At 43.0% G+C, this 25123-nt stretch overlaps 2 protein-coding genes across 3 annotated transcripts in view; both read right to left on the reverse strand.

The window, feature by feature from the left end:
- zgc:153039 (uncharacterized protein LOC767698 homolog) overlaps window positions 1–17911 on the reverse strand; it is a 41421-nt gene extending 23510 nt beyond the window's left edge. The window contains exons 1-6 of the mRNA XM_064301858.1: window positions 17304–17911; window positions 14017–14151; window positions 13181–13318; window positions 12678–12983; window positions 10841–10948; window positions 10558–10669 (exon numbers count right to left, since the gene is read on the reverse strand). Coding sequence (XP_064157928.1) covers window positions 10558–10669; window positions 10841–10948; window positions 12678–12983; window positions 13181–13318; window positions 14017–14151; window positions 17304–17520 — 1016 coding nt within the window. The 5' untranslated portion in view covers window positions 17521–17911. The remainder of the gene's footprint in view (window positions 1–10557; window positions 10670–10840; window positions 10949–12677; window positions 12984–13180; window positions 13319–14016; window positions 14152–17303) is intronic.
- A 314-nt stretch (window positions 17912–18225) lies between these two features.
- Window positions 18226–24663, reverse strand: LOC135236388 (thrombopoietin-like). 2 transcript variants are annotated; one of them, XM_064302704.1, is made up of 5 exons: window positions 24180–24663; window positions 22876–23006; window positions 22387–22473; window positions 21134–21298; window positions 18226–19543 (listed from the first exon to the last, which is right to left on the reverse strand). In XM_064302704.1, exons 1-5 carry the CDS (start codon window positions 24190–24192, stop codon window positions 19397–19399), a joined length of 543 nt encoding a protein of 180 aa, XP_064158774.1. In that variant the 5' UTR covers window positions 24193–24663; the 3' UTR covers window positions 18226–19396. The 2 variants fall into 2 exon arrangements, with proteins under 2 accessions (XP_064158774.1, XP_064158773.1); XM_064302703.1 differs by having other exon boundaries at window positions 18226–19546.
- Window positions 24664–25123: the final 460 nt, after the last annotated feature.

Consider the following 25123-nt stretch of genomic DNA (forward strand, 5'->3'; position numbering starts at 1 on the left):
GCACAGCGGTGGTATCATAAAACACACTATAACATAAAAAACAGACATCAGCCAGTTAAGTGCATTTTAACCCCCTGCCCACACCTCCAGTTTTTTCTTTCTTTCTTTACTCTAATGTCAATAAAAAATTGACATTAGATATTTTACATCCAGTGAATGTACACTGCCTGGCCAAAAAAAGTCACCGTTTGGATTTTTTGGACAGTGCCCACTGTACAAGCCTCTGGAGGCAGTGTTATGATCAGGGGTTGCATCAATTGGTCAGGTCTAGGCTCAGCAACGTTATGCGGCAATAAAATGAAGTCAGCTGAGTACTTGAATGTACTGAATGACCAGGTTATCCCATCAATGAATTTTTTTCCCCCTGACGGCACGGGCATATTCCAGGACGACAATGCCAAGATTCATCGGGCTCAGATTCTGAAAGAGTGGTTCTGGGAGCATGAGGAATCATTTTCACACATGAATTGGCCACCACAGAGTCCTAACCCCATTGAAAGTCTTTGGGATGTGCTGGAGAAGACTTTACGGAGTGGTTCGACTCTCCCGTCAATACAAGATCTTGGCCAAAAATGAATGCAATTCTGGACGGAAATAAATGTTGTGACGTTGCATAAGGTTGTCGAAACAATGCCACGACGAATGCGCACCGTAATCAAAACTAAAGGCGGTCCAATGAAATATCAGTGTGCGCTACTTTTTTTTGCCAGGCAGTGAATAGAAGAATAAAAATACGAAAGCAGAACAATGGCCAATGCGCGTGCTGCAGGCCTTCGTATATCGCCGATTACGGCCAATTTGATCGGTAAATGCTGTCAAGGCTGCTGCCGCGCAATTACACACGCCTCAAGTAACACTCAAGTCACATTAAACGAGAGAGGCGTGCGAGTCTCCAGCGCGGAAGAGGATGTGCGACTGTAAATACGCAGTTTGACAAAATGCCGCTAACAGCCATGTTACTGAAAGAAACGGAGACGGTAGTGATAGCCATTACTGTATATCGACTGACTCAGGATGTCCGTAGTTACCTATAGATTTCCCGCATTAAGTAACAAGTAAAATATAAAAATGTCTGTGTGTAAAAATAAGATGCTAATGTGAAATGGGGGCCATTAGGACAAACTGGATGGAACAGATATAAATTTGGAATTAACATTTGTAATCGTAAGGGTTTGCCGACACTTATTTGAAAATACGGTCCAAATGACAAAATTCTGGCAGTGGAAGCCTGGTGCATTAGCAAAGTGAAAATAAAGTTGACCTTTTACCATTTAATCATCTAACCATATCAAAATAATGGCATTTCAAGTAAATCATATCGAACACTACACCGTTCTGCCAAACACATTATTTTTCAAATGGCCTAACTGTAACCAAAGGAGAATGTTTTCATTGTACATTACAGAAAGATAAAAAAAACTGGAGTATAACTACTATTATTACTACTACGTCCATGAATTTCCAGCCTGCTCATTGCCATGCAGAATATGGGCAAAACCTTGTCGGTGCTATGGCATTGCACTACAGCAACTCCAGCAGGTAACCGTATGTCCCAGGCATTGAGATTTTCTGACTATGGTGCACAACAGGTCATACACTTTCCATCCCAAAGCTGAGGAAATTATTTGTAGGCACTCTAAAAAAGAGAAATTAATAACAATTACCGTCACGGGCTGTATAATTCATTACTGTTGCATAGCCTACCATTAATTCTCTTCGCGATTTATCGCACGACTTCCATCCTGATAAAGAAATGATCAATAATTAAGGATACATTTCCTAAAATAAATGGCAGTAAACGCCCGCATACCAGCTTCCCGCAAAAGCAACCTACGGAATTATCCCTCATTTAAATGTTCACTTTCTCGTCGAGACCGACAGACTGGCTAAATGCCAACTTTTCCGCGAATAGCCTACAATAACGCAAGTGTGCATCGAGTTCTTGGTGCAAGCTAAAACTAGCTACCGAACCTCCCCAGTAAGTATGTGAATGATTTTTAGATAGAATCAAACAAAGATAGATGATTTCATAATCCCGATGTGCTCGATTTTCGAACAACAGAGTAATTAAACTCATTTACTGCAACTAGGCTGTGACAGCCAGCAATCTGTTGTCAATTAATTGCATGTCGTGAAGTTAAACGAATGTCTATTTTTTTTTATTATTTAACCTAATTTACTGTCGCCAAATGTGCATGTTATGCCAATTTCGATAGTGAAAAATAAAATGAAATGTAACCAGTGAAATCTTACATGTCGGTCATAAAAAAAGCCGACTCGTCGAAAGAACTCATTTTTTTGCATAGTGACATTTTGAAATTACTTCATGAACTGCCATTCCCGACACGACCGCGGTTTATCCGACCTTTCATGTACGCCTCTCCTTCAGTGTAGGAGGTCGGTTATACGGGAGTTCGCTGTGTAGGCCTACTTAGTACAAGGGTCGCCTACTAACTTCATGTTTAGCTGAAAACCATTTAAAATAAAAAATGTGGTTTTAACCACATTTGAGAACTGTAAAGGAGAGGATAATTAAACTATTACTGTTTTTGAAGAAGAAGAAAAAAAAAACCCATTAAAAAACCGTATGAGGATCAGTCTAAAACTTGTTTGGGTTTGGAGTAGCTGAGTCTCCTACATACCTGGAATGTAGGGGAAAACGTTCATAATCCACACACAAGGAGAACATTTGGCTAACAGCCATGTTAGTTTTTAAAGTGTCTCTTCTTTTATGTTTTGTTTTAATAATGAAGATTGGTTGAACACATTTTATCACCTAAGTGTTTCAAGAATTTTAAGGACAAAGCTGTAAACACAAATTGCTCTGAAACAAAGTCAATTTATCATGGGTAATCATTAAAGAGGCATTTTTATATATGATGTGAAATATGAGGCTTACATTTAACAACTACAATAGTAATAATAATAATAATAATAATTATATTTTTCAGACACCCTAAAACAGTGATCATCAATTTGTAAGTTATATTTTAACAGGATATTTCAAGACCAAGAAGAACATACACATTCCTATGTACAGAACAGTAAATGAGACATTAAGGATAAACCGTCATCAGGCTAATGAAAGAAGCAGTACCGTGCTCCAGCCTGCACTGTGAATGAGAAGGAAGGTTCAGTGTGTGGCACACTTTCAGCTTGTTGGTCTGGGGGGGGGGGGGGGGGTGGTGGTGTGGGGGGGGGGGTATGGGAGAGAGAATCGAGGTTTGGTGCTGCATACGTCGCCATTCCTCACACTAAATCCGTAATGTAAATCATTGATCGCATTGCTGCCCAGAAATGAGCTCCAGGAAGAGAGCTAAATAAAAAGTACTAAAAAGCATGATAGATGGAAATTACTTCTTGCCTGTGGGTGGGTGCGTTGGGGGGCGGGGGGATTATGCTGAACGCTGGAATTAAACAAGTCTGAAGGCCTAGAATTTCAATCATATATATATTTGTGTATTTGTCTTTTGAGCAAACCCTAGGAGTACTACTGCAGAGTCCTTCAGGTTCAAGGAGTGCTGTTGTCTCCGGTGAGAACAGATCTTCATTGTGACCAGAAAAACTAAACGGAACAAACTCAGCCCCACAACTTGGAGGACCCAACTTAACCTTGACCTGAATTTGACCCAAATTGAAAAATTCTCTTCATTTGAATCGCCAAGAGAAAGGAGGAGGAAGACAGGGGGAGGGCATGATTGTGCGTCCCTTGGGGATGGGAAATTGGCCTCCTACCAGGGGGTAGGGGTGTTTCATGTTGCTATGGGTTACAGATGTATCTGCGTGACAGCAGAGAGGTGGGCTCCTTGCCTTACTCGAACACAGCGCTGTTGAGGTGAACCAAGGCTACAGCAGAAGGGGCCTCCGTGCCTTATTGGTGATGCTACACATTTGTATTTCTTATGTTCTTCCCCACTGTACCTCACTCTAGATGAGAGTATCTGCTAAGTGAGTGTAATGTAATGTAAATGTAATGTAAGCAATCTGAGGGCAATTCCTCCAACAGCCAAGGATTTCCAAATGTCAGGCTTTACGCTCCAAGAGGACTAGACATCGGTTCCTCGACCTCGATCGAGGTCAGTGCGGCGGCTACGACACACAGACAAGAAATGCACTTAAGCTTCCATCACCTCTTCCCTCCAAAGGCCCCTCCATTAGTCAGTGCTTTTAAAGGAGGTGGCAAAGCAGCCATTTAAGCTTTCATGGACAAATTCCACATCCTCGTCATGAAATGTTCAGGAACACTCGACGCACCTCTCTCCCGGCACTCGAAACGATGACACACTCAAACGCGCACTTCAAGTCCCTGGATGGCAAGGCCTCCGACATCCCTCAGTGTTTACAAGCGATACACCGAGTAACAGGAACCACATTTGCTTTTTGAGTGTAAAAACAGATCAAATAAATATTTCACAACGAGAAAAGGGTGAGAGAGAAAGAGGATCCTTTGCCCTGATAGAGTGGGAGAGACGCACACTGATGCACACACACGCACACACACACACACACACACACACACATTTAACTTAAGAGCTCCCTGGGGCTGCGGCTGCTGCTGAGGATTATTAAATGGGATCAATAGCTCACAAGCCCACTAAAGATCTCTCCTTTTCTCTCCGTCTCCCTCCCTCCCTCCAATCTCCATTCTCTCAATGACACCGAGAGTGGAAGTGGCTGGATGAGTCTCCCTCTCCCTCTCTCTCTCTCTCCCTCTCTCCCTCTCCCTCTCCCTCTCCTCTCTCTCTCTCTCTCTCTCCTCTCTCTCTCTCACACGCACACGCACACACGCGTGCGGAGGTTTTGCAGAGGCAGTGAGCAGGGAGTTGAGCGGAGGTGAACGTTAAACGGGGGAAGCGGGGCTATGCGGGCTCCGGATGATCCCATCGGACACGCTGCGCAGGGAGGACTCGCTCAGGCTTGGACCCGGCCCACTTCAGCAGGGCACCGCACAACAACAGAGGAGAACAAGCTCACTGCCTCCCAGAGATAGCACCAGAACAGAGAGAATGACAGAACAACTACAGACCTGCGCTATGTGCTGGCCTGATAGCAGAAGAACAGAGGGGGAGAGAGGGAGAGAGAGGGGGGGGGGGGGCAGAGAGAAGGGTGGGGACAGCAGGGAGAGAGTTTGGGCTGTAGAGTGTTGGACTTGTTGCCTCACAATGTCTGGCATCACTTCAACCCCCCTCCCCCCTTGAACACGAACCAGCAACACAGTGCAAGAGAAAGAGAGAGAGACAGATAAGAGAGGGAAGGAAAGAGAGGGAGGGAGGGAGCCAGGAGCTCACACACACAAGGCTGTATGTTGGAGATAGCAGAACAAAAGAGGGATGGGAGATTATAATTAATATAATTATCCACACAGTAATTAATACATAAGCTCCAAACGCATGCAGGGATTTATCAGAGGGTCACCAAGAGAGGGGTGTACAGAGTATAGACACACACACTCCGCTTCTGATAAACACACACACGCACACACTCCCTCAGCTCCTCCTGCACACAAACTCTCCCTCAAACCCGTGTGCACTCAACCTCTCTCTGTCCCTGTCTCTTTCTCACACTCCTCAATTCAAGTTCATTCAATTCAAATTCAAATTACTGAAAGGGTTTCACAATGGACGGCATTGAGGGTGACACCACCCTTTCACACGCGCACGTACGGGCACACTTGCACATGTGCGTGTGGACACACAGTTACACACACACACACACACACACACACACACACTCACACACCCTCCCGTTCTTCCAAAAAGACACTAACACGACACTCTCCCTCTCCCTCTCCGCCACCCGTACGCTCCACTGCTCCCCATAACGGAAAGCCAGGAGAGGGAAGCAGAGGGAAGTGGAGGGGAGCAGGGGGAAGCAGAGGGGAGCAGGGGGAAGGGGGACAGGCGGTATTGGATTTTAATCTGGAGCACAGGGGCTGTGAGGGGCTGGGAGAGCCTGGCACAGCGGGCTATCCGTCTCCACTGCAGTCCTGTCAGGGGGTTAATGGGCTCCTTATCTCCCACAGAGCATCATCACTGCACAGAGGGACTCCAGCGCACCCCTCCCTCCCCCCAGCCCTGCTGGCCCAAATTCCCCATCCCGTGGCCCGCGTTGGGAGAGTCCGCAACCCGCGACTCGCTACCCAGCATACACCGGGCCACCCCGCTATCATACACTCCCATGCCCACCCACAGACTCCACAACCCGCGACCAACGGCCCCCTTGGCACAGACTACCCGGGACACTTCGACTCGACAGACACTAGGACAAGAGCCATCAGGCTAACCTCACCCCCTGCATTCAGACATGCTGGGATATAAGACACGATCCAGAAGAGAAGATGCACTTTTATTGAACCCTGTGGAGGGTAATCTGACCTCTGTATTTAGCCTGTCCTTGCCACCCGGGAGCAGTGGGCAGCCACAGGGCAGCGCCCGGGGACCCACTCTGGCTCTGAGGCCAGTGCCTCGGCAGGAGCGTAGCCTAGCCTAGCATGTGAGAGAAGCCAGGAGCACCGGGACACAGGGAGGACAGGCAAACCCCACGCCCGGGATGCGGGACCCAGAACCTCCGCCCTGCGAGGCAGCAGCGCAGACCACCGCGCCGCCGCGCCGCCCTAACCAAAGACATAACTGACATTTTCACTTCATTTAGTTTAAGTTTCCCAATAAAGCAACAGCAGTTATTTGAATCTGCTGACAACTGGTTAAGGTTTATAAGGGCACAGCAATGTTTAGTTGGGACCCATTGTCAGCAGATTCAAACAACTGCTGTTGCTTTATTGGGTAACTTGATTGCATCAGCTGTACAAGTGAAAATGTCATGTCTTTGCTTTGGGCAAATACTCTGCACTTTAGCAAAAATCTGTTCCACCACTGATGCAGCAAGACCTTCCATCAAGCTGAAGATAACATCATTAGTTTGAGCCTTCCTTTGTACCAATATATTGTATCAGTGGAAAATAAACCAGATACATGCATTTTAAATCCTAGATTTACTGGTCTGGCCTGTTAACCTTAATATACCCACATAGGTTCAAATGCTGCAATCAAAAAATGCTAAATTACATTCATGCTACAAATAGGTATACATGTTAAATGACAATAGTAAGATTACTCAATAATTTTTCAGAGAACAGAGCTTTTTGAGCGTAGTGTTTTCAATGGCTAACTTGAGCAAAACAGCTTCTAAACACTAGGGGGAGCAACAATCACACGTTTGTAACAGTGTAAGACTGCCATCTACTGGGAGCAGTCAATATGGCTCGCATTTCAGAAAAGAAATGTACAAACACAAAGAAATACTGTATATTCAGACTACTTGATGGAAGAGCCATGTCTATAGGACAGCAATGTGAACTGAAAGACATTTTAATAAACCTACAAAAGTGAAAAGCGCATAATTATTCTTCATTTAGCCATTGTCACCAATTAAAAGTAATCTGATAAACAAATACAATTTCTGATCTGAATGTATTGTCCAGACATACACAAAAGCATGAAGGTCTGAGTTTTAGCCATTTTATTGTTTTTACGAAATACAATTTTTGTAACAACATTAAAATACTTTTTAAAAAAAATAAATAATAAGAACCTGCCATCCAATAAAAGTGATATTGCTGCTGTGATGTCAGGGGTGGCTAATTAAGCCCATAAACTGAAGATGTCTCACAGTCCTGGCTGGAAACTATGAATAATTAAAAAAAATAAATGAGAAATAAATAAATACTGCATTTGTTACTGAGCAGTAAACAGGCCCTGGTAATTTTTGTTTCTCAAGAGGCCAACAGAAAACCAGCTGTGTGTTTGCTAATGAACTGTAAGAATATAAACACAAAAAAAATATTTTATGCAATTTTGACGGTTTGCTATAGAAATATCTGGAACTCAAGCATCACTATGCATTTATTTATAATGCAGTATTAATATAAAACATCTTTGTGACAGCTCTCTAGCCCTATACAAATAAAACTGAAATGAACTAATATTTGTTTCCATGGAATGAGAGCAAATTATATTGTAAATTCACCTAAATGCTTTTTTCTCCACCTGTCCAAAAACATTACACACAGGTGTGTCTTGTTCTGATAAGCACAGTAATCCACCGTCCCAAAATAAATCCTGCTCTTTCAGGTAGTTTTATTTATTTATTTTTCTTAAGCCAGAGAGTACGGCTTTCCAGCACAGAGCTCAGGTGCTGCAGAATGGTTTTCTTCCGTCTTTGCAAACTTGTGTTAGTTATGCCATTTTGCAACATCATTGTTTGACTTGGCTTTACCTGTGAATGTATTCTGCAGTGTGCGTGTAGAGAGGCCGTTTCATCTCCAGGACTATAAACATCATAAAGACTTCCCTGATCCGGTCCCAATGGCCGTTGTACTCTGATTCCTTGACCAATAAAAGTCTAAACATGCAGACTGGAATGCCCCAGGAGTGTCCACTGCACCCCAGAGCCTGATGTGGTGGTTTCTGAAGTGACAACAGCCTGCCCCCTCGCCTGCCCACTTCCTCTTCTCTTTGGAGGAACTCGGAAATCTGGCACTTCACTATTCATCTTCCTCTTACAGCTCGTCTGAGCAAAGTGGTTCCTCTACAGACAATAAGACCGCTTCTGGCCCGTTGCCGCACCTGCTTATAAAGGTTACACTGAAACGTTTCACAGGGAAACCCAACTGCACGTGTGGCAGTGTTTCATAACAGTTCACAGATCCCCCCTCTCTCACTCCACTGAGCAACCAGCCACAGAAGTACCACAGAGCGCACCAGAACCCCGTCATGAGGAGACTTCCTGGAGCTGAACCTCCATAGGGAGCTTCCACCCAATCAGGTTATCACCAAATCAGGCAATCAGGTACACATACATACACACGCCCACTGAGCTGCTCTCTACTTAAGTCATGTGAGGAGCCAGTGATGCCAAAAGGAGGCGGGGCCAGGGCGGCTGTGGTTTCACACACCGCGGTTACAAACCTGTGTGACACAAGCAGCCACACTGCAACTGGGTTTCCGGTGCAAAACACACCCACTTCTATGGAGACAACGCTGCTGATCTTACTTACACGGTGAATCAGAGAGTGCAGCCTTTTCACATACAGATCAAAGGTGCGCTGGGGGAAGCGGCAGACGGCTCAACCGACAGACGCAGTCGAAAGGCCGTATTGATTTTCCTTTCGACAACACAGTTTTTTCCTGCCGTTTCATTTTTTGGCAACCCCTGCTTTAGTACGGTGCCAGCATGCACAGTCGAGGCAGATTTATTGATGGGCGGACACGGTAAAGGGGGAGTTTCGGTAAGGAGGAGTAGGAGGACATAAAATCCACAAGATCTTGACGGATAAGAGATAGAGACAGAACACCGGCACGCAGGCAAACTGCCAACAAGTTCAACTGGACCGCAGCCTGAATCCAACACTAAACCAGCTACGATTATCTGATAACAGTAGAATTACAGTCTGATACCGTCACAGTGTAACCATTTTCACACCATGTAAATCATGAGGAGTACACTCCAACACAACCTGGGCCTGTTTCTCCAGGGCCGGCCTACAGAAACACGGTCAGACCGCATATGGGCGGTACATACACCACATACACATTCCGCAGGCCGGAAAATCACCGATGGGGAAATCCAAACCCAAGAAAGCAGAAGCCGACGAAATTCATAAGAATTTTTATAAAATAAAGACTACATTGTTTTGACTAAAGTGTCAACTCAGGCATGATTAAATAAAACGTAATCGAGATAAGAAGGTATTTTGCATAATATGTATGTGATCATATGACAACAAATACCCAGCAATGTCAGGAGTACACATCCTGACACCCTACCCAGCTCTGATACATCGCTCTATTGTCTAACAACAAGCTGCCTCAAACAAACACACTAAATTAATTAAACTAATTTATATCACATATTAGAAGACTTACACATTCTTCAGTTTTATTGGGCTTCATAGGGAGAGACTATCTGACCACAGTGACAGACTAAAAAGAAAAGTAAGAACTTATCGTACAGGTTCAGAGAGAGCCCAGTTTAGTTAAGGGTGCTAAAGATGAGCCAGTGCAGGCAGACAACAGCAAGAGGCGAGACAGGTCACAGGTGAGCTGGATTTTCTAAATCCAGGTGAAAAATGCAATCGCAATCCAAGAAAGCTGAAATACTACAAACTAGCTATTATGACTCTAAAATTGTGCCTCCTGCATCCTCCTGGGTGAGGAAGTGACCTGTACACCAACAACTCTCTCAGCTCAAGACATTGAAAACAGGCCTAAGGATCCCTGGGACCCCCTATAAGTATGGACGCAGGCCCCCTTTCCCACACCAAATATCAACGTGTAAATAATGAGCTGTTCGTTCCTATTCGACTTCTACTTCTAAAAGCATTATTCCCTTGATACATTTGATATAACAGCAAAAGGCACATCAATAATTAACCAAGAAAATTAAGCAAACAAACAGCTGAAATAACTAATAATTAGTAGACACGGAGAAAATGTACAGACATGAATAAAGTGATTGAAAGCAGAGAGACGGGGACTGAGAGACGTGAGGGAGACTGACCGGTCACAGGAGCAGGCCACCAGCACACTGAGCAGGTTGTAGATGATGAAGGTGAAGATGACGGCTGTGATGGTCCCGCGAGGGATGGAGTAGCTGGGGTTTTTCAGGTCTCCTGTGACACAGGGTCCCGGGACAGGACAAGCATTCAGTCAAAAGCATCACGTTTAAGAACATCCAGGCCTCTCCCCCACCACACACAAACACATACTTGCATGCACACCCACACGCAGGCATAAATGCACACACGCCCGCACCGCACGCACACGCCCAAATATACACCTACCGGACATGTTGGATCCTGCCATGATCCCTGTGCAGCCGTTAAACATAACAGCAAACACCGTGGCAAAGGTCATCTGGATTCCCGTGGTGTAGTCCACTGTGTACCCAGCTGGGGGGGGGGGTACATATGAGGATGGAAATCACATTAGAATGAACCGTTTTTTTGCATTAGTTCAGCAAAACACTATGTTATGGAGCTATGGGCTTTACAATCATTAACTACAGCGGCCAGCACTTATTGTACATTGCTGGGAAACCTGTGACACACATTGGGAAATCTTCTGCGGATCAATTGTGCCAGAAACTGAACCTCTCTAAGCTGAAAGCTTATCACTGCACACAGAGGCCTTGCAAATGTGGAGTGCTTTGCATTTACATTTACCGCTATACATACTTTTATTACTACACAATTATATTGCAACAAATAATTAAGGATTTAATAATGTTTATTATTTAAGAAATTATTACAGTAAGTGCATAAACAACACTAAAACAGACAATCAACAAATTAGCTACATGTACTCACAGCACAACACTGCATGATTATTAATATTCTTAACAGTAATGCTCATTATTATTAAGGAAATATAACGAGCATGCCATTAATCATTTCACTCTTCATTTTCTGTGAGAATTATTAAATTGGAATGGGTCATTTAAAATGGCATCTTCCCTGATGAACCTTTGCATCGGTGTCAGTGTCATGGGTGTTTGCTCAGTGTTCACGTGAACTTTGTCTACACAAGATGCCTGCTCCAGCACAGGCGTAGGCTTGGGGGGGGGGGGGGGTGTTGGGGGGGGATGTGTCACACTCAGTATTCTCACACAAGTTGTCTGCCAGACTAGCCAGTATGCTTGTAAGATTTTAGTCTATGTGAGACTAGGCCATTTCTGTAAAATGGTAAAAAAAAAAAAAAAATACATGCATGTAAATACCATGAAATAAAAGCTGATTGTCTGTACTTTTGTCACATATTCATCTTTCGACCTTAAATCTGAATTCCTTAAGCGCATAGCCAAAATAACAAATTTCACTCAACCGTTTCCATTGCTTTTGGAGGGAACATACATAAATATATACATACACATGCTTGTTATTAATGTACCAACCAATGTACATGATGCTTGCGACATTAATGTAGCCAATTTCAAGAACCAGCGGATAATTAATGGAAGTGCAACTGAGTTACAGTGACAAACTGCTCAGTCCGCTGGTTTAGCTCCTCGCTGAAGCATGCATAAATCACTCAGTCACGCTGCTCATATGATGTTAAGCAATACATGCCAGCAGATTTATGGAAAGGATTTGGATTATTAGCACAACATAATGAATTAGTCTTTCACTGAAAGGGGAAAAATTGCATTTTTCTCTGTCACAAAAATTGGTCTGTATTCTATCTAGCCTGTATTTAAGGGACACGCATCCTTGCAGAATCCAATGAAATCCACAACAAATGCTAAAAAGGGCAAATCATTCCAGCGGAACCCAACTCAGAAGGAAACAGACTGAAGGAGGCACAGAAGCAGAGTGAAGGAAATCCCGTTTCCAGCATACACTCACCTGAACACTCTCACTGTCCCCTCTCGCCTGAACACTCCCACTGGCCCGCCTTCACCTAAACACTCCCAGTGCCCCCCCCCCCCTTACCTGAACACTCCCACAGCCCTCCCCTCGCCTGAACACTACCACTGAGCCCCCCAACATATACTTGCCTGAACATTTCCACTGGCTGCCCCCCCCCAAACATACACTCGCCTGAACACTGCCCCCCCAGCACCTGATCATCTGAACACTCCCACTACCCCCACATCACACTCTAAATGTGCCCAGCACTCACCCTCAAGGTTGGCCAGCAGTGTGTCCAGCTTAAAGCCAGTGAAGTTGGCACTGCTGGGGCTGGAGGTGTTGGGCGGGGACGGGGGGAGGAGCACCTGCCTGGGACTAACTGCGAAGAAGCTGACGAAGATGGTGGCCAGCACCACAATGACAATGATGAAGATGAGGAAGGTGGCCTTAGCATAGATGTGGGCGCCCACCAGGCAGACCAGCAGGCACAGCAACAGTATGACTGTCCCGTAGAGCAGGGACCACCAGTACCCCTGGGGCAGGACCTGACTGGCGGTCCGTGCGACTGCCGTTGTATCTGTAGGAGGGGGAGGGGTTAAACATAAATACAGCACACACTGTACGTAGGTACATTACAGAAATCACATTCTACCTTGCTCATTTGGCCATAGAAAATGTAAAAGCATGTAATGATACTGTCAATTTGGCTCTCAAACTTCATGTTCTCTAAAGGCACCATGATCTGAAGACATCATGATGAAAACTGTGTGTTACCTTCAGGAATCCCAAAGGTGGCAATGACAGCCTCCACCAGGCCCAGCACATAGAGGGCGCTGCCGCACACGTTGGCGAAAAAGAACATGATCCCAATGCTGCCCCCAAACTCAGGCCCCAGGGCTCGGCTGATCATGTCTGAGGTAGGAGGGGTTAAGGCTGGTGACCTCACACAGACTGGGTGCTATTGCAGAACATGTGCAGACTGCCATACACACACACTCACACGCACACACACACACACGCATGCACACGTGCACGCACAGACACACACACACAGACACGGACACAGACACGCACACGTGTGCACACACAGACACACACTCACACACATGCACATGCACATGCACACACACACACACACACACACTCACTACAGGCCTAAAAACAAGAAATGAAAGCAGACTTCTTTCCCATCCCCCCTACATCATTCTACTTCTCCCTTTCTGGAACACTTTCTTCACTAAACCTGAAACACATTAGAATTGATATATACACATGCGCAAACACGCTATACATATGCATGTATAAATATTCTCATAGGCACACAGTCTCATGTGCATTCACAAAAACACAGAGGCCTCTACATTTTTGCTTTACCTGAGCCCTGACAGCCCCAAGCAACTCCCTTTCATCTGATCATACCATTTTGTGTGTGTGTGTGCGTACATGTGTGTGTGGAAACATAGTCAATGATCGGCATAGAGGCAATACACAGATTCATCGCTTAATTCAAACAACAGTGGTTTATGGTGATGTACAATACAACATATTCCCTGTGTTCAGCTTCAGGTAGGTGGGAGAAACACAGGGTGTTGAGGAACAGTGAAGGATACAGTAGGCCCCACCAGCGTCCAGCGCTCCATTGGTGGAGATTGCGCAGACGGACAGCACTGTCATGCTAATGATGAAATAGGCCACCAAGAACATGCCAATGGCCTGGTACAGCCCGGCCTGGCCCACCACGAAGCCTGTGTGCGCAAGCACAGCACCACATTTTCACCAAAACAGGAACTGGAGACCACAATGCAACACGTTTCCTGGTTCTCCACGCAAACATCTGTTCATTGTACCTCCAGAGATGAACCAAGATTTCTTTACTGTCGGCTTTTAAAAACTCTTCCAGCTGGTTCGCACAAACCAGAATTAGTCAGAGGTGATGATTTAGCAGATAATTTTAAAAAGTGGCTTTCTTCGCAAACAGGAGCTTAATCATGCAACTGAAATATTGCACTACAAACTTGTTCATACAAAACGCTTTCAAAATATAGGCCTAGCCTTTGGAGAAACTTACTTTTCACTTGTAATCAAAAGGGGCATTATAAGTGAAAATTAAACAAACAAAAAAACGATTTAAAAAAAGCTTACCACTTTCCTGAAAAGTTCCCTTTAATTGTTTAGCAATAGTTGCTCTTCCTGATGCACAATTAGTCACCTCACTGTTACTTTCTGCTGGCACTCCAACAAATGAAAAGCAGTCTCAGTCACTTGCTGCAGCAGTCAAGTTGGCACAGGATGCAGTAATACAAGTCACCAGAGGCAGAGGCAAGGCTAGACTTGAGTTTTATAACTGCCCATTTAAACCCTTAAAGCCCAATGGCCTTGAAATTAGACAGCGGCGTCTGACAATAACATTGTCGTAAATTAATGCTTTTATCAGTCATTGATTCAAAGTGCAGTGTTATAACACATACACCATTGCAAAGCTCAGACTCTTTGTCCATTGATGCTAAAAAACCCTCTCAATTGGTAAAACCACTAGAGATAACAAAATAAATAACAAGGCAGTTCCCTTCTCCAAAGGGGGGCTGAACGTGACACCCCAGGATGATGACTGATATTTTATAACTGATTGATTGATATTTTATAAGCACAAAAATAGTGTTTGAATTTCACAGAAAGTCCCAGTGAAATTCATTTGTAAGCTTCCATAACTAAATAAGGGGTTTCTGGGAGGCTCTGCCATTTCATACAGCTACTGTTTGCATATGTAGATTACAGCAGCCCACTTACTGCTTACAGGCCTGAATTACAGCAGCCAGGCAGCTGGGTGCAGGTCAGAGCACACAGCAAGCTAAAACCAAGTGGTTTGATTGTTTCTAAGTCAATTTAGTGTGTGTGATATGTAGCCATAGTTAACACGTTTTGTACACAGAAGCTCTTCCAAAGGACAACTTTTGACTGAAATACAGGGCTTAGCCAAAAAGGGACCATGGGTACATGAAGAATATTTGATTTGTAGGGTTCCAGAGGGTACCACCCTTAATAGAATTAGCTTCTGGAAGTGGAATATGGCTGGGAAAAAATATAAGCACAATATTCCCATTTGGAGAGGTTTGGTGCCATCTGTAGAGGTTTTGGGACACACCGAGCCACCTTTGGGAAAACACGTCAAGGTTTGAGTTTTGAAGATAATGGGGTTTTAAGACAGGGGCTTCTTACTAAAATCCCTGGGTTTTAAGTGGAGTTTAAGGGGTTAAACTGGAACAAATGGACAAACTGTTTCTTCTTGAGCTTTTCCTGTGCATATTATACGCTTCTAGTCACTTTCATGGTGTCCATGACCTCTGTGACCTCCGTGACTAAAGAAGCCTTATGGTTGACTTGCTGGCAGTGTTAAGGATCCAGCAGAAGATGCAAACATGCAGATTCCACATCTCTCTCTCTCTCTGTTCCTCATACACCCAACTCCCATGACTCACCTGTTACAACAAATGCTGTTAATGCCTTTGCAGTAGGTGGGGTCAAGGTTTATGCACTGATGAGTCCTCCTGCAGTTAAACCATCTCAGATACACCAAATCACATAATTCCCCATCTATTTTACAATAATTATAATTCTGATCCGAGAAGAGAGTCCTGTACATTAATGTGCAATGTTAGCAGTGTGCAGCTGCCAGTGTGAGACAGCACACACACCACTCATACACGTGTGTGCACATCCGCTGGTAAGAATGAAGGGCCAAAATGCAAGGTTACAATACATGATCAGAGCTTGTTAGTAGGGGTTACATAGTGATTTATCAGACAGCCCCAATCGTGGGATACATTACTTCAGGATACCATTCAATCAGTTAAAAGTAACACAGTGCAACCGAGCCCATGAATTAAAGCACAAATCAGAAATTCATAAAATGTACATTAATAACACTGTTATCAATGACACAAAGTGCCTGACAGTGTTGTGTTGTGTAAAAAATGGCTATGAGACTCAGGCAGAGAAGATATTGCTTTTGTGTGTGTGTGTGTGTGTGCGTTCAGAATACTATTTGCTTCTCAAAATGGTGCCATTTCCACTAGACTTCATACAGCCTGGAGCCCACAGATGAAACTGCTGACACCTCACGAGACACAGGGCAGGAGAGGGCAGGCACAAACCCAGGCACAAATGCATCAAATTCAACAAATGCAAATAGGGCCTACTTACCATCATCATACGAGCATTAGAAAATTAAATTACGATCTGACAGAGAAACAAACGAAATCCGTCAGTTGCCGATTCTATGCAATGTACTGATGTTCCTATAGGCATGTATTACAACCACTGAAACGGACCGATGTGCACTCGATGACAGGATCATGTGAGCGCGATTAATGATAACCCCTAGCTCGAGACTGGCGGTACGACTCCAGGATATTTAGGGCTGGGTTATGTGCAGTTCTTTTTTTAAATGAATGTAACGTTTTCAAACTAGCTGTTATCACGAGAAACAGAGCGCGGTTTTATGGTTCCATATTATTTTCATTCCATGTTAAATGGCGATGATTACCAGAAATATTATGATGAATAAAAGCATATAATAAAGGCACTAGCTTTCGATTTCCTTCATTATACTTGGACAGTTTTGGACAGACCAGGGCACTGTAGACGCAGAAACTAGGATCATTCAACGAATCGTGTTCTATTTTTTTTGCTGCTACATAACTAAAAAGCGATTTAGTCTGAGCGTTACATTAGATTCAGTTATGCTTCAATAAACTGCAGGTAATTGCGTTTTACTTCTGAATACTTTTGATAATTAGTTAAAATTGATATCAATACCTTGACCTGTTAGAGCTTCTAAAAACTCAAGATAATGTAACGTTTGGTGTTGACAGAGGGAAATAAATTAATAATCACTCACCAATTCTCAGGAAGACTACCACACTGAACATGGAAAGAAGTGTAGGTATAACCACACCAAAGAACGTAGATAGTTTCGGTGGCTGGTTGTTAGCAGTCTTCCGTCGGGATACGGCCGGGGACTGCGCCGCCGCTACCCCGGCAGGGCTGGGTCGGTTTTCCGACTCATTGACACTGTTGGAGAGGCGGTAATGCAGCAGTGGGGTTCGCTCCGACATGGCGATACAAATGAATCTGCAACAGTTTCAACTATTATATGCCAGAGCGCTTCGATCAGTGTCTAGCAAGCTATCTTTTTCATTAGCCTACAAAGTCCACAGGAAAACACGGAAGCTATGAGGTATACGTGTTCCATATCTCATATTAAGAATGTCTTAGTTTCACTTATCCTGGCATCGCTGTATTTCCATCAAATGCAGAAGCGAAGGGTGAAATAATCTAGGACGATAAAAACAGCATTAATCAGTCAAGATAACTTTAAAACGTAGGGGAGCCAAACACCCCTCGTACGGGACTAGCTAAAAATCACAGCCAGTATATAAAAACATTAAATCTCAACTTCCAAGTTCACTTCTCGCCACGGGTTAAGGCAGTGACCTGAATGATCATGTGATGCATGTATTTGGAAGTTTTTGCGGTGTCTAGTCATATGACCTAGCTCTGTCCTCCAATCAGTGAAAGCCTTTACTAAAACTTCATCCGCTATCCTGCAGTTATGGGGTCTGTCAATCTCAGTTTTTTTTTGTTTTGTTTTTTTTAAGCATTTATTTATTTATGTATTATTTATTTATTTAATATGTATTCCGCCCAACTTCCTTAAATGCATATTATAAGATAGAAAATACACGTGGAACACAACGGATCCTTACAAAAAGTTTAAAGAAGTAAAGAAAATAACATAACTGCGATTGTAATTTCATTATTACTTTTTAATGACTATTTTAGACCGACGTTAACACCGCGAATTACAGATTAAATTATATATAAGTGCAGAGTCCAATGCAACGTAAAAAATACAATTTCAATGCAAATGCGAAGTGCAAATATATGGAAGAGCGTAGTGTAGCTACTGTAGGCTATATGTTTAACAATTATAAAAATAATAATTCCCATAATAAAATCAAAGCCTATCACAAGCCATTTAACAAAACAATTTTACAGCAGTATAGTCAGATTCTAAACCGCAAAATGCATTCAAGATGGATGAACCCAGGTAGTCTAAACTGCCTCCTCGAGGCGGTGGGAGATGGTGACAGACTCAGCTGTTCTGATGGCAGATAAAGCTTAGAAAGTGTTCAATCAGTTTAAAAAAAAAACTGAAATCAAAATGCAAAGTGAAATAAAATACACTTTTCTCTTGGAGCAGCTAATGTTAGTGCATTTGTTTTCCTGTGGTTGGTTTCATAATTTGGTGGTTCCATAATTTTTCACATTGTCCTTTATTACTAAAACAGTGAACCCCCCCCCCAAAAAAAAAAAAAACTAGCTTTATGGCCTTTCTTTCCTATTTATCATATCACTCAATTTACAATATTACACAACCACCAGGATTTTCTCTTCTGTTTCTAACCACAACATTCCAGGTAAGTGGTTACAGGTCTCTTCTCTCTGTCTGACTGTGTTGTGGCATTACCATCAGTCCAGCTTTCCAGCCTACAAAAATAAGCCAACTACAACAGGGTTTAAAATGTCAGTTCATTGTCGCCTCAGATGCTTTCAAATTCATCACCCTGAATGAGGGCCTCCTTTTAGTTTCTTCATGTGTCATTGTAAAAAAACAAACAAACAAACAAACAAAAAAAAAAACACAACACTGTCTGCACCTCCAAACACAGAGAAAAAGATTAGGTCCAAGCGTATCACATTGTGTCCTTGCTTAACCTTATATAATGCTGCTACATCCCATTTGATCACGTAGAGCTTCTGCACTTGTAATAAGTGCCAGCATTTTTTGTCTTTCCAATCCTTCACCAGCAGAGGACTCCATTTCCTCACTTAAAAGGACAGGAAGTTGCAGTGAGGTATTGAGGTCACACCAGGTGACTGGGGGCATCTTCCTTCTTACTTATATGGTCAGAGATCACAGGTTACAGGTCAGGTCTCCCCTTGGCACATGTCCTTCAGCTCCAGCATAAACATTTCCAGCATGCCACTGAGCAGCTTGTTGTACTGCATGAGGACCTGGTCTAAATTCAGGGTGTTCCGGCTCTGACAAGCAAAGTCCTGGCCCTCGCCTTTGTCCTGCTGGGTGACAGAACCAGAGACTCTGTCACATAGACACTTCAGACAGTATACCACAGACCCTGCCTTACAGTAAGACCCATGCACAGACCCTGCCTTACAGTAAGACCCATGCACAGACCAAATAAAACAGCATCGGAGCATTTCACATGGCAAAAAGAGACACCCGGAAGTAGTTCAGACAAAATGACAGTCACAGAGACAAAGACAAACTCCTGACAGTCCAATAAACAAAACATTTGCTTCACAGACACAGTCTTAACAACCAGCAGCCCCTTACTGTACACACACAGTTTGGCCCCCTATAGTCTAATACACAGACAGTCTAACACCCAGTAATGCAATACGCAGACACAGTCTAACACCCTGCTTCATCGTTTCTAATCCCCATTTTAACCTAAAGTATGGGTCTCAGTCTGGAGGGCTTCCTGAGAAAGGCAAGAGGTGATCAAACTCAAACAAGCAAGAAAGGAAAAGTATATGAACATTAATATACCTATAAAAAAGAACATCACCAAAAACAATTTATCACATCTTTGCCTATGGTAAAATGTAAAAAAATTGTATCCGAGTTTACTTTATGTCTTATTTCCACGAGAGTCTGTTCTATGAAAGTGACTTTAGACACTTTCTTATTGCTGTTGGTGAAAACATATACAAATCTGGACATGGAAACACGAGTTTATGCAGCAGGAACTTCAACAGCTACAAGGGTGTGAGTGTGAGGGTGTGCATGTGCTGTATTTCCACATGCTTGCATGTAGATGTGCATGTGCATGCATGTTTGCTCATGTATATACGGTAAGCTACATAATGTTTGGGACAAAGACATTTTTTCTTGATTTGGCTCTGTGCACAGTTTTGGATTTATAATGAAAAATGTACATGTGGTTGAAGTGCACATTCTCAGCTTTAATTAAAAGGTATTTTTATACACTTTGATTTCAAAATGTATAAATTACAGCCCTTTTTAAAGATAGCCCCCCCCCCCCACCCCAACCTCTCCCATTTCAGGGCACCATAATGTTTGGGACATATTGATGTTACGTAAATCAAAGTAGTCATGTTTATTACTTTGTCACATATCCTTTGCATGCAATGACTGCTTGAGGTCTGTGACCCATAGACATCATCCGATGCTGTGCATCTTCTCCAGTGGTGCTCTGCCAGGCCTGTACTGCAGCCATCTTCAACTCCTGCTTGTTTCAGGGGCTGAAACAATTGAACACATCTGGCTAATCATAAATACCTGAGAAGGCATTTGTGCCGAACGTGATGGTGCCCTGAAAATGAGGGGCTATGAATAGAAAGTGCTGTAATTTCCACATGGTGAAACCAAAACGTAAAAAATACCAAAAATATCATTCAAAAAAAGATGAGAATTTCCACTTCAACCACACGTGAATTGGATGATTACAAATCTAAAATTGAGGAGTTCAGAGCAAAATCAAGAAGAATTATGTCTTTGTCCCAGACATGGAGGACATTGTACTTATGACAGTTACAGTATTTATTAGTATATCTGATAGAGCTCGCTGTGTGTGTGTGCGTGTGTGTGTGTGTGCCCGTGCGTGTGTGTGCTTCACTCACCAAGATATCCAGGTTCATCACTATGTGCAGGTAATTGGTGACACTATGCTCCAGCCGCTCCAGCAGGGTGGACTGACACCCATTTTGGGTCTTTGCCCTCACCATCTTCAAACCCTCTGTAAGAACCTTCAGAGCAGCCAAGACTTGACCCCTCTTCTGCTGTAGCTACAGGACAACCACTCAAACAGGTATACACACATGCACACACACAAACACACACACACATACACACACTGATTGAATGTCGTTGTCCCAGAGTACCTGATTCTTTCACTGGTTCTCTTCATCTAAAAGAGTATCATGATACCATTGACAACTCCTCAGCAGAAAGTTTTTTAGGGGTGGAAAACTTCCGCTGAAACTGATTATTGGTCTACCTGTTTCCCAACATACCAAATGTAGCCAGATCTCTTCAACTAGGCTATTTAGCAAGAAATAAAATAGTTTTTATTTACATTGCAAAACTGTGCACATTTTATTGACATCATTTAAAATTAGGGACACATGTACTCTTCCTTTTCTGCACTTACACTCAGTAAATATTCATGGTGAAGGTCTGTGATGCATAGATTTTGTAATTTAAACAATCTTGAAGTGCAGGTTTTTTTTTTTAGCCTTCATTCTAAGTTGTGCTGAAAGCTAAGGCAGCAATTAACGGATTGGTGTATCGTTCTTCGTTAAGTGCACAGTCAAGTGTATCTCATAAAAAACACGTTTTCAACGTACAAAGATGCCAAGTTACTCAAAATTATTGATATAAAAATGACGCCAAGTTACGGTACTACAAACACTATAGGCTATCTTGCCTCACCGAAATTACATAAGATGTATTTCAAAGCAATGCTACCCAATATTTCCTCAATTCTTTCAAGTCACTTTATTGTTTACTCGTTCTTACATGATATGAAGGAAAAAGCTTTTTGCCAATTGATTCTCCAGACCAATGGCACACTAAGTGTTAATCAAGGAAAATGAATGAAATCAGGTTGAGACCAATGACCAGACCAGGGAAGTATGCATGGTACATACAAGTAATTTCAACAGCCCAAATGGCCAGCTTGAAACTGTTCCTAAAGATTTCTCCAGTGATTTCTCCATTTCACAGTGTGCAGGGTAGCACATGCGTTTCCATGATTTATAACCAATTTCACTCCATTTATTGACAAAACTACTTGAGATTACCCTAACAGATGGTTGCTACTCAAATTGCACACTGTGTGCGGGTCTTGCTTTTTGGGGTAGGGAACACTCACTGATTTCTTCCTCCAGGCCCCCATGTTTATTCCCACACATGGCAGCGGGATGGCAGAAGGGAGGAGGTCAGACCCATCACACTCCCCCTTAGGAAAGAGACAGATAGGGGGCAATGGACATACATCCAGCAGGTGTGCACAATGCGCCTCATTCACAAAACCTTGCTTAAATTATTCTTACTTTTGTTCTTAAAAATGCTCAGACAAAAAACCAATATGGGATTCGTGACACATGTGCAGACCTTTGTTTTTGTGCGTATCCCAGGTGTATGAGATGATGAATGTTGACTGTTTGTACATTTTATGCGTAATCCTGTTCATGTGACTAGCATAAGCAAACAGCCATGAACAAATACAGATAGGAAAAAAATGATGAATGCCGAAACGTTCTTACACACAGTTTACGATCAAATGTGATCGTACACATGTTTCGTGAAATGAGGCCCAATGTCTCCATGTGCTGCGGGTATCTCAGTCGGGTGTCCTCACCATGGCAGACTTAATCTCCTCCACTTTGTTCATGCTTCTCCTGGCTTGATAGTCACACACAAAATCGATTGGTCTGGTCTGAATGTCCTGCACCTCAGAAGCAGCCATATACAGCAGCAGAAGCAGGGCTCCTTGAAGAGCACAGAGCAGGGAACATTATTGCCCTTGATCCCATCCCCACCAGTCTATACTAGCCTTTCAGGAGAATTGCTGAAAATGATCAATAACTCCCTGCAGACCAGCATTTTTCCTGAAAAGCTTCCAGTAGTTGTCAGACCACTTAAATACAAATTCTATTTTCTAGGTTTCTGTGCAAAAAGTACAGCACTGAAACTCCTCTAATTAACGTTGTGACTGACATAAGAGTACATTTAGATAATAGAAATTTTTCTGTCCAGGTATTTCTAGACCTTAGTGCAGTGTTTGACATGGTAGACCATGAAATCCTTATCACCAGGCTCGGAAATGGGTTCAGAAGCTATGCCCTCGTGAATATTATGGATTTTAATGCACATATCAGAAATGTAACCAAAACTGCTTTTTGCCATCTACGAAATAGGAAGACCCTTCCTTTCCAAAGAAGATTCCAAAGAACTGATGCGTGCATTTGTGACAAGTCGCCTGGATTATTGCAATGCTTTATTCGCTGTTGTACACGTTTATTACACCACATTATTTTCTTTGTATATGATCATTGTAGATGCACAAAACTTCTGTTTTAAAACAGCAGCTTATGGGCCCCAATTAAGATTTACCGCACAGTCTTCATGAGCCCAATATAAGCAGAACTGAACTGGGGGGGGGGGGGGGGGTGACATAATAGTGACAATTGAACCATAATTGTGACAAAGTGACATAATTGTGACAACTGCACCTAATGCATCTCAAAATGCATAGTTGACTTGTCACACTATATTGAACTGGGGAAGCATGTGAAACACACCTGTACACAATGAGATAAATTCCTAGACATCTTTGCACTGCAAAGTAAAGCGAATCTGGTTCTGAGTCTGATACAAAAACAGGCAGCATGTGTCCCAACGTGTCCTCGTGCGTCAGTAACCAACAATCAGGTGGCTCCCTTCAGCCGCTCTGAAGTGCTTGAGATGCGCTAAATCCAAAGTTCAATTATGTCGTTGGACCATTCATTAGCCCAGACGACTGTATGGTGGGGAATATATAGCTTACATACAAACACATCCAACCGTCTTATAAACCAGGCGGGGGTTTCATTACATGTATTTGAAACTTTCACCTGACTCTAAAAATAGAAAATAGAGAAATGTATGAATTTAGGTACTTACTGTTCAAATCCATAACCTGCTCCTGTGCGCAGGGGGGACCGTTACAGCGGCGTTGCTCTCATAATTCACTGCACTGTTTTCCATTTAAACCGCAGACGACAGACAGGAGAGCTTGCAGAGATTAACGCTGACACAGGACACCTGAGGCTGTGTGAATTTAATGGTCTGATGAAGCCGTAATATCTCCCAATCGTATTTCTCACGGTATGGGCAAAGACTGTCGCGTCGCGATAATATCACTAATGTGAGCCTCAGATTTCCGGTTTGGCGGCATTCTCTCTTCGACGGCGGGCGAAAGACTAACAGCGACAGATAAGTGCGTTTAACGTCCCAATCGATTAAAACTTGACACGCCAAAACAGTTTCCGCAAATTAATCACTAAAACATAAAAATATACAATGTTGAAAAACAAGATACACTTCTAAACTAAAAAAATAAATAAATTCTAGTTCGCGCTGTGGTATATGGGTGGGAACCCGCTCATTTGATTTACACAATGTTAATATTTTACTGCGGGACATGCTGTAAGCCATGTTGACAGAGTAATTGATTCCTGGAATTTTTTCAGAACCTGGCGGTCTAGTGTCGTCATAAATAAGGTGTTGAATATAGACGAAACCCATCAACCCTTGCTGCTTCATTCATAATTTTGGTATCGAACCTGCTATGACTTATACCAGCAAAGACTTTGCAATGGGAAAAATGGGAGACTGACGTGGATCATTTTGATTTCTTCAAGAACCTGTGTTAAACTGTTGCCTATTCAATCATTTCTGTTCAAATTATTAATAGCACTCGTGTCTGGACAGGACATGCTTATTTATTTATTTATTTATTTATTTATTTATTTATTTATAGATGACTGCCAAGACCAGAAGACTCAAATTTTTTGTCTTGGAGAAGTAATTGTGACAAGGAAGAGATCTTGTTTTGAATTGTCCTT

The sequence above is a fragment of the Anguilla rostrata genome, chromosome 12 (genome assembly GCF_018555375.3).
Source record: "Anguilla rostrata isolate EN2019 chromosome 12, ASM1855537v3, whole genome shotgun sequence".
NCBI classification, from domain to species: Eukaryota; Metazoa; Chordata; class Actinopteri; order Anguilliformes; family Anguillidae; genus Anguilla; species Anguilla rostrata.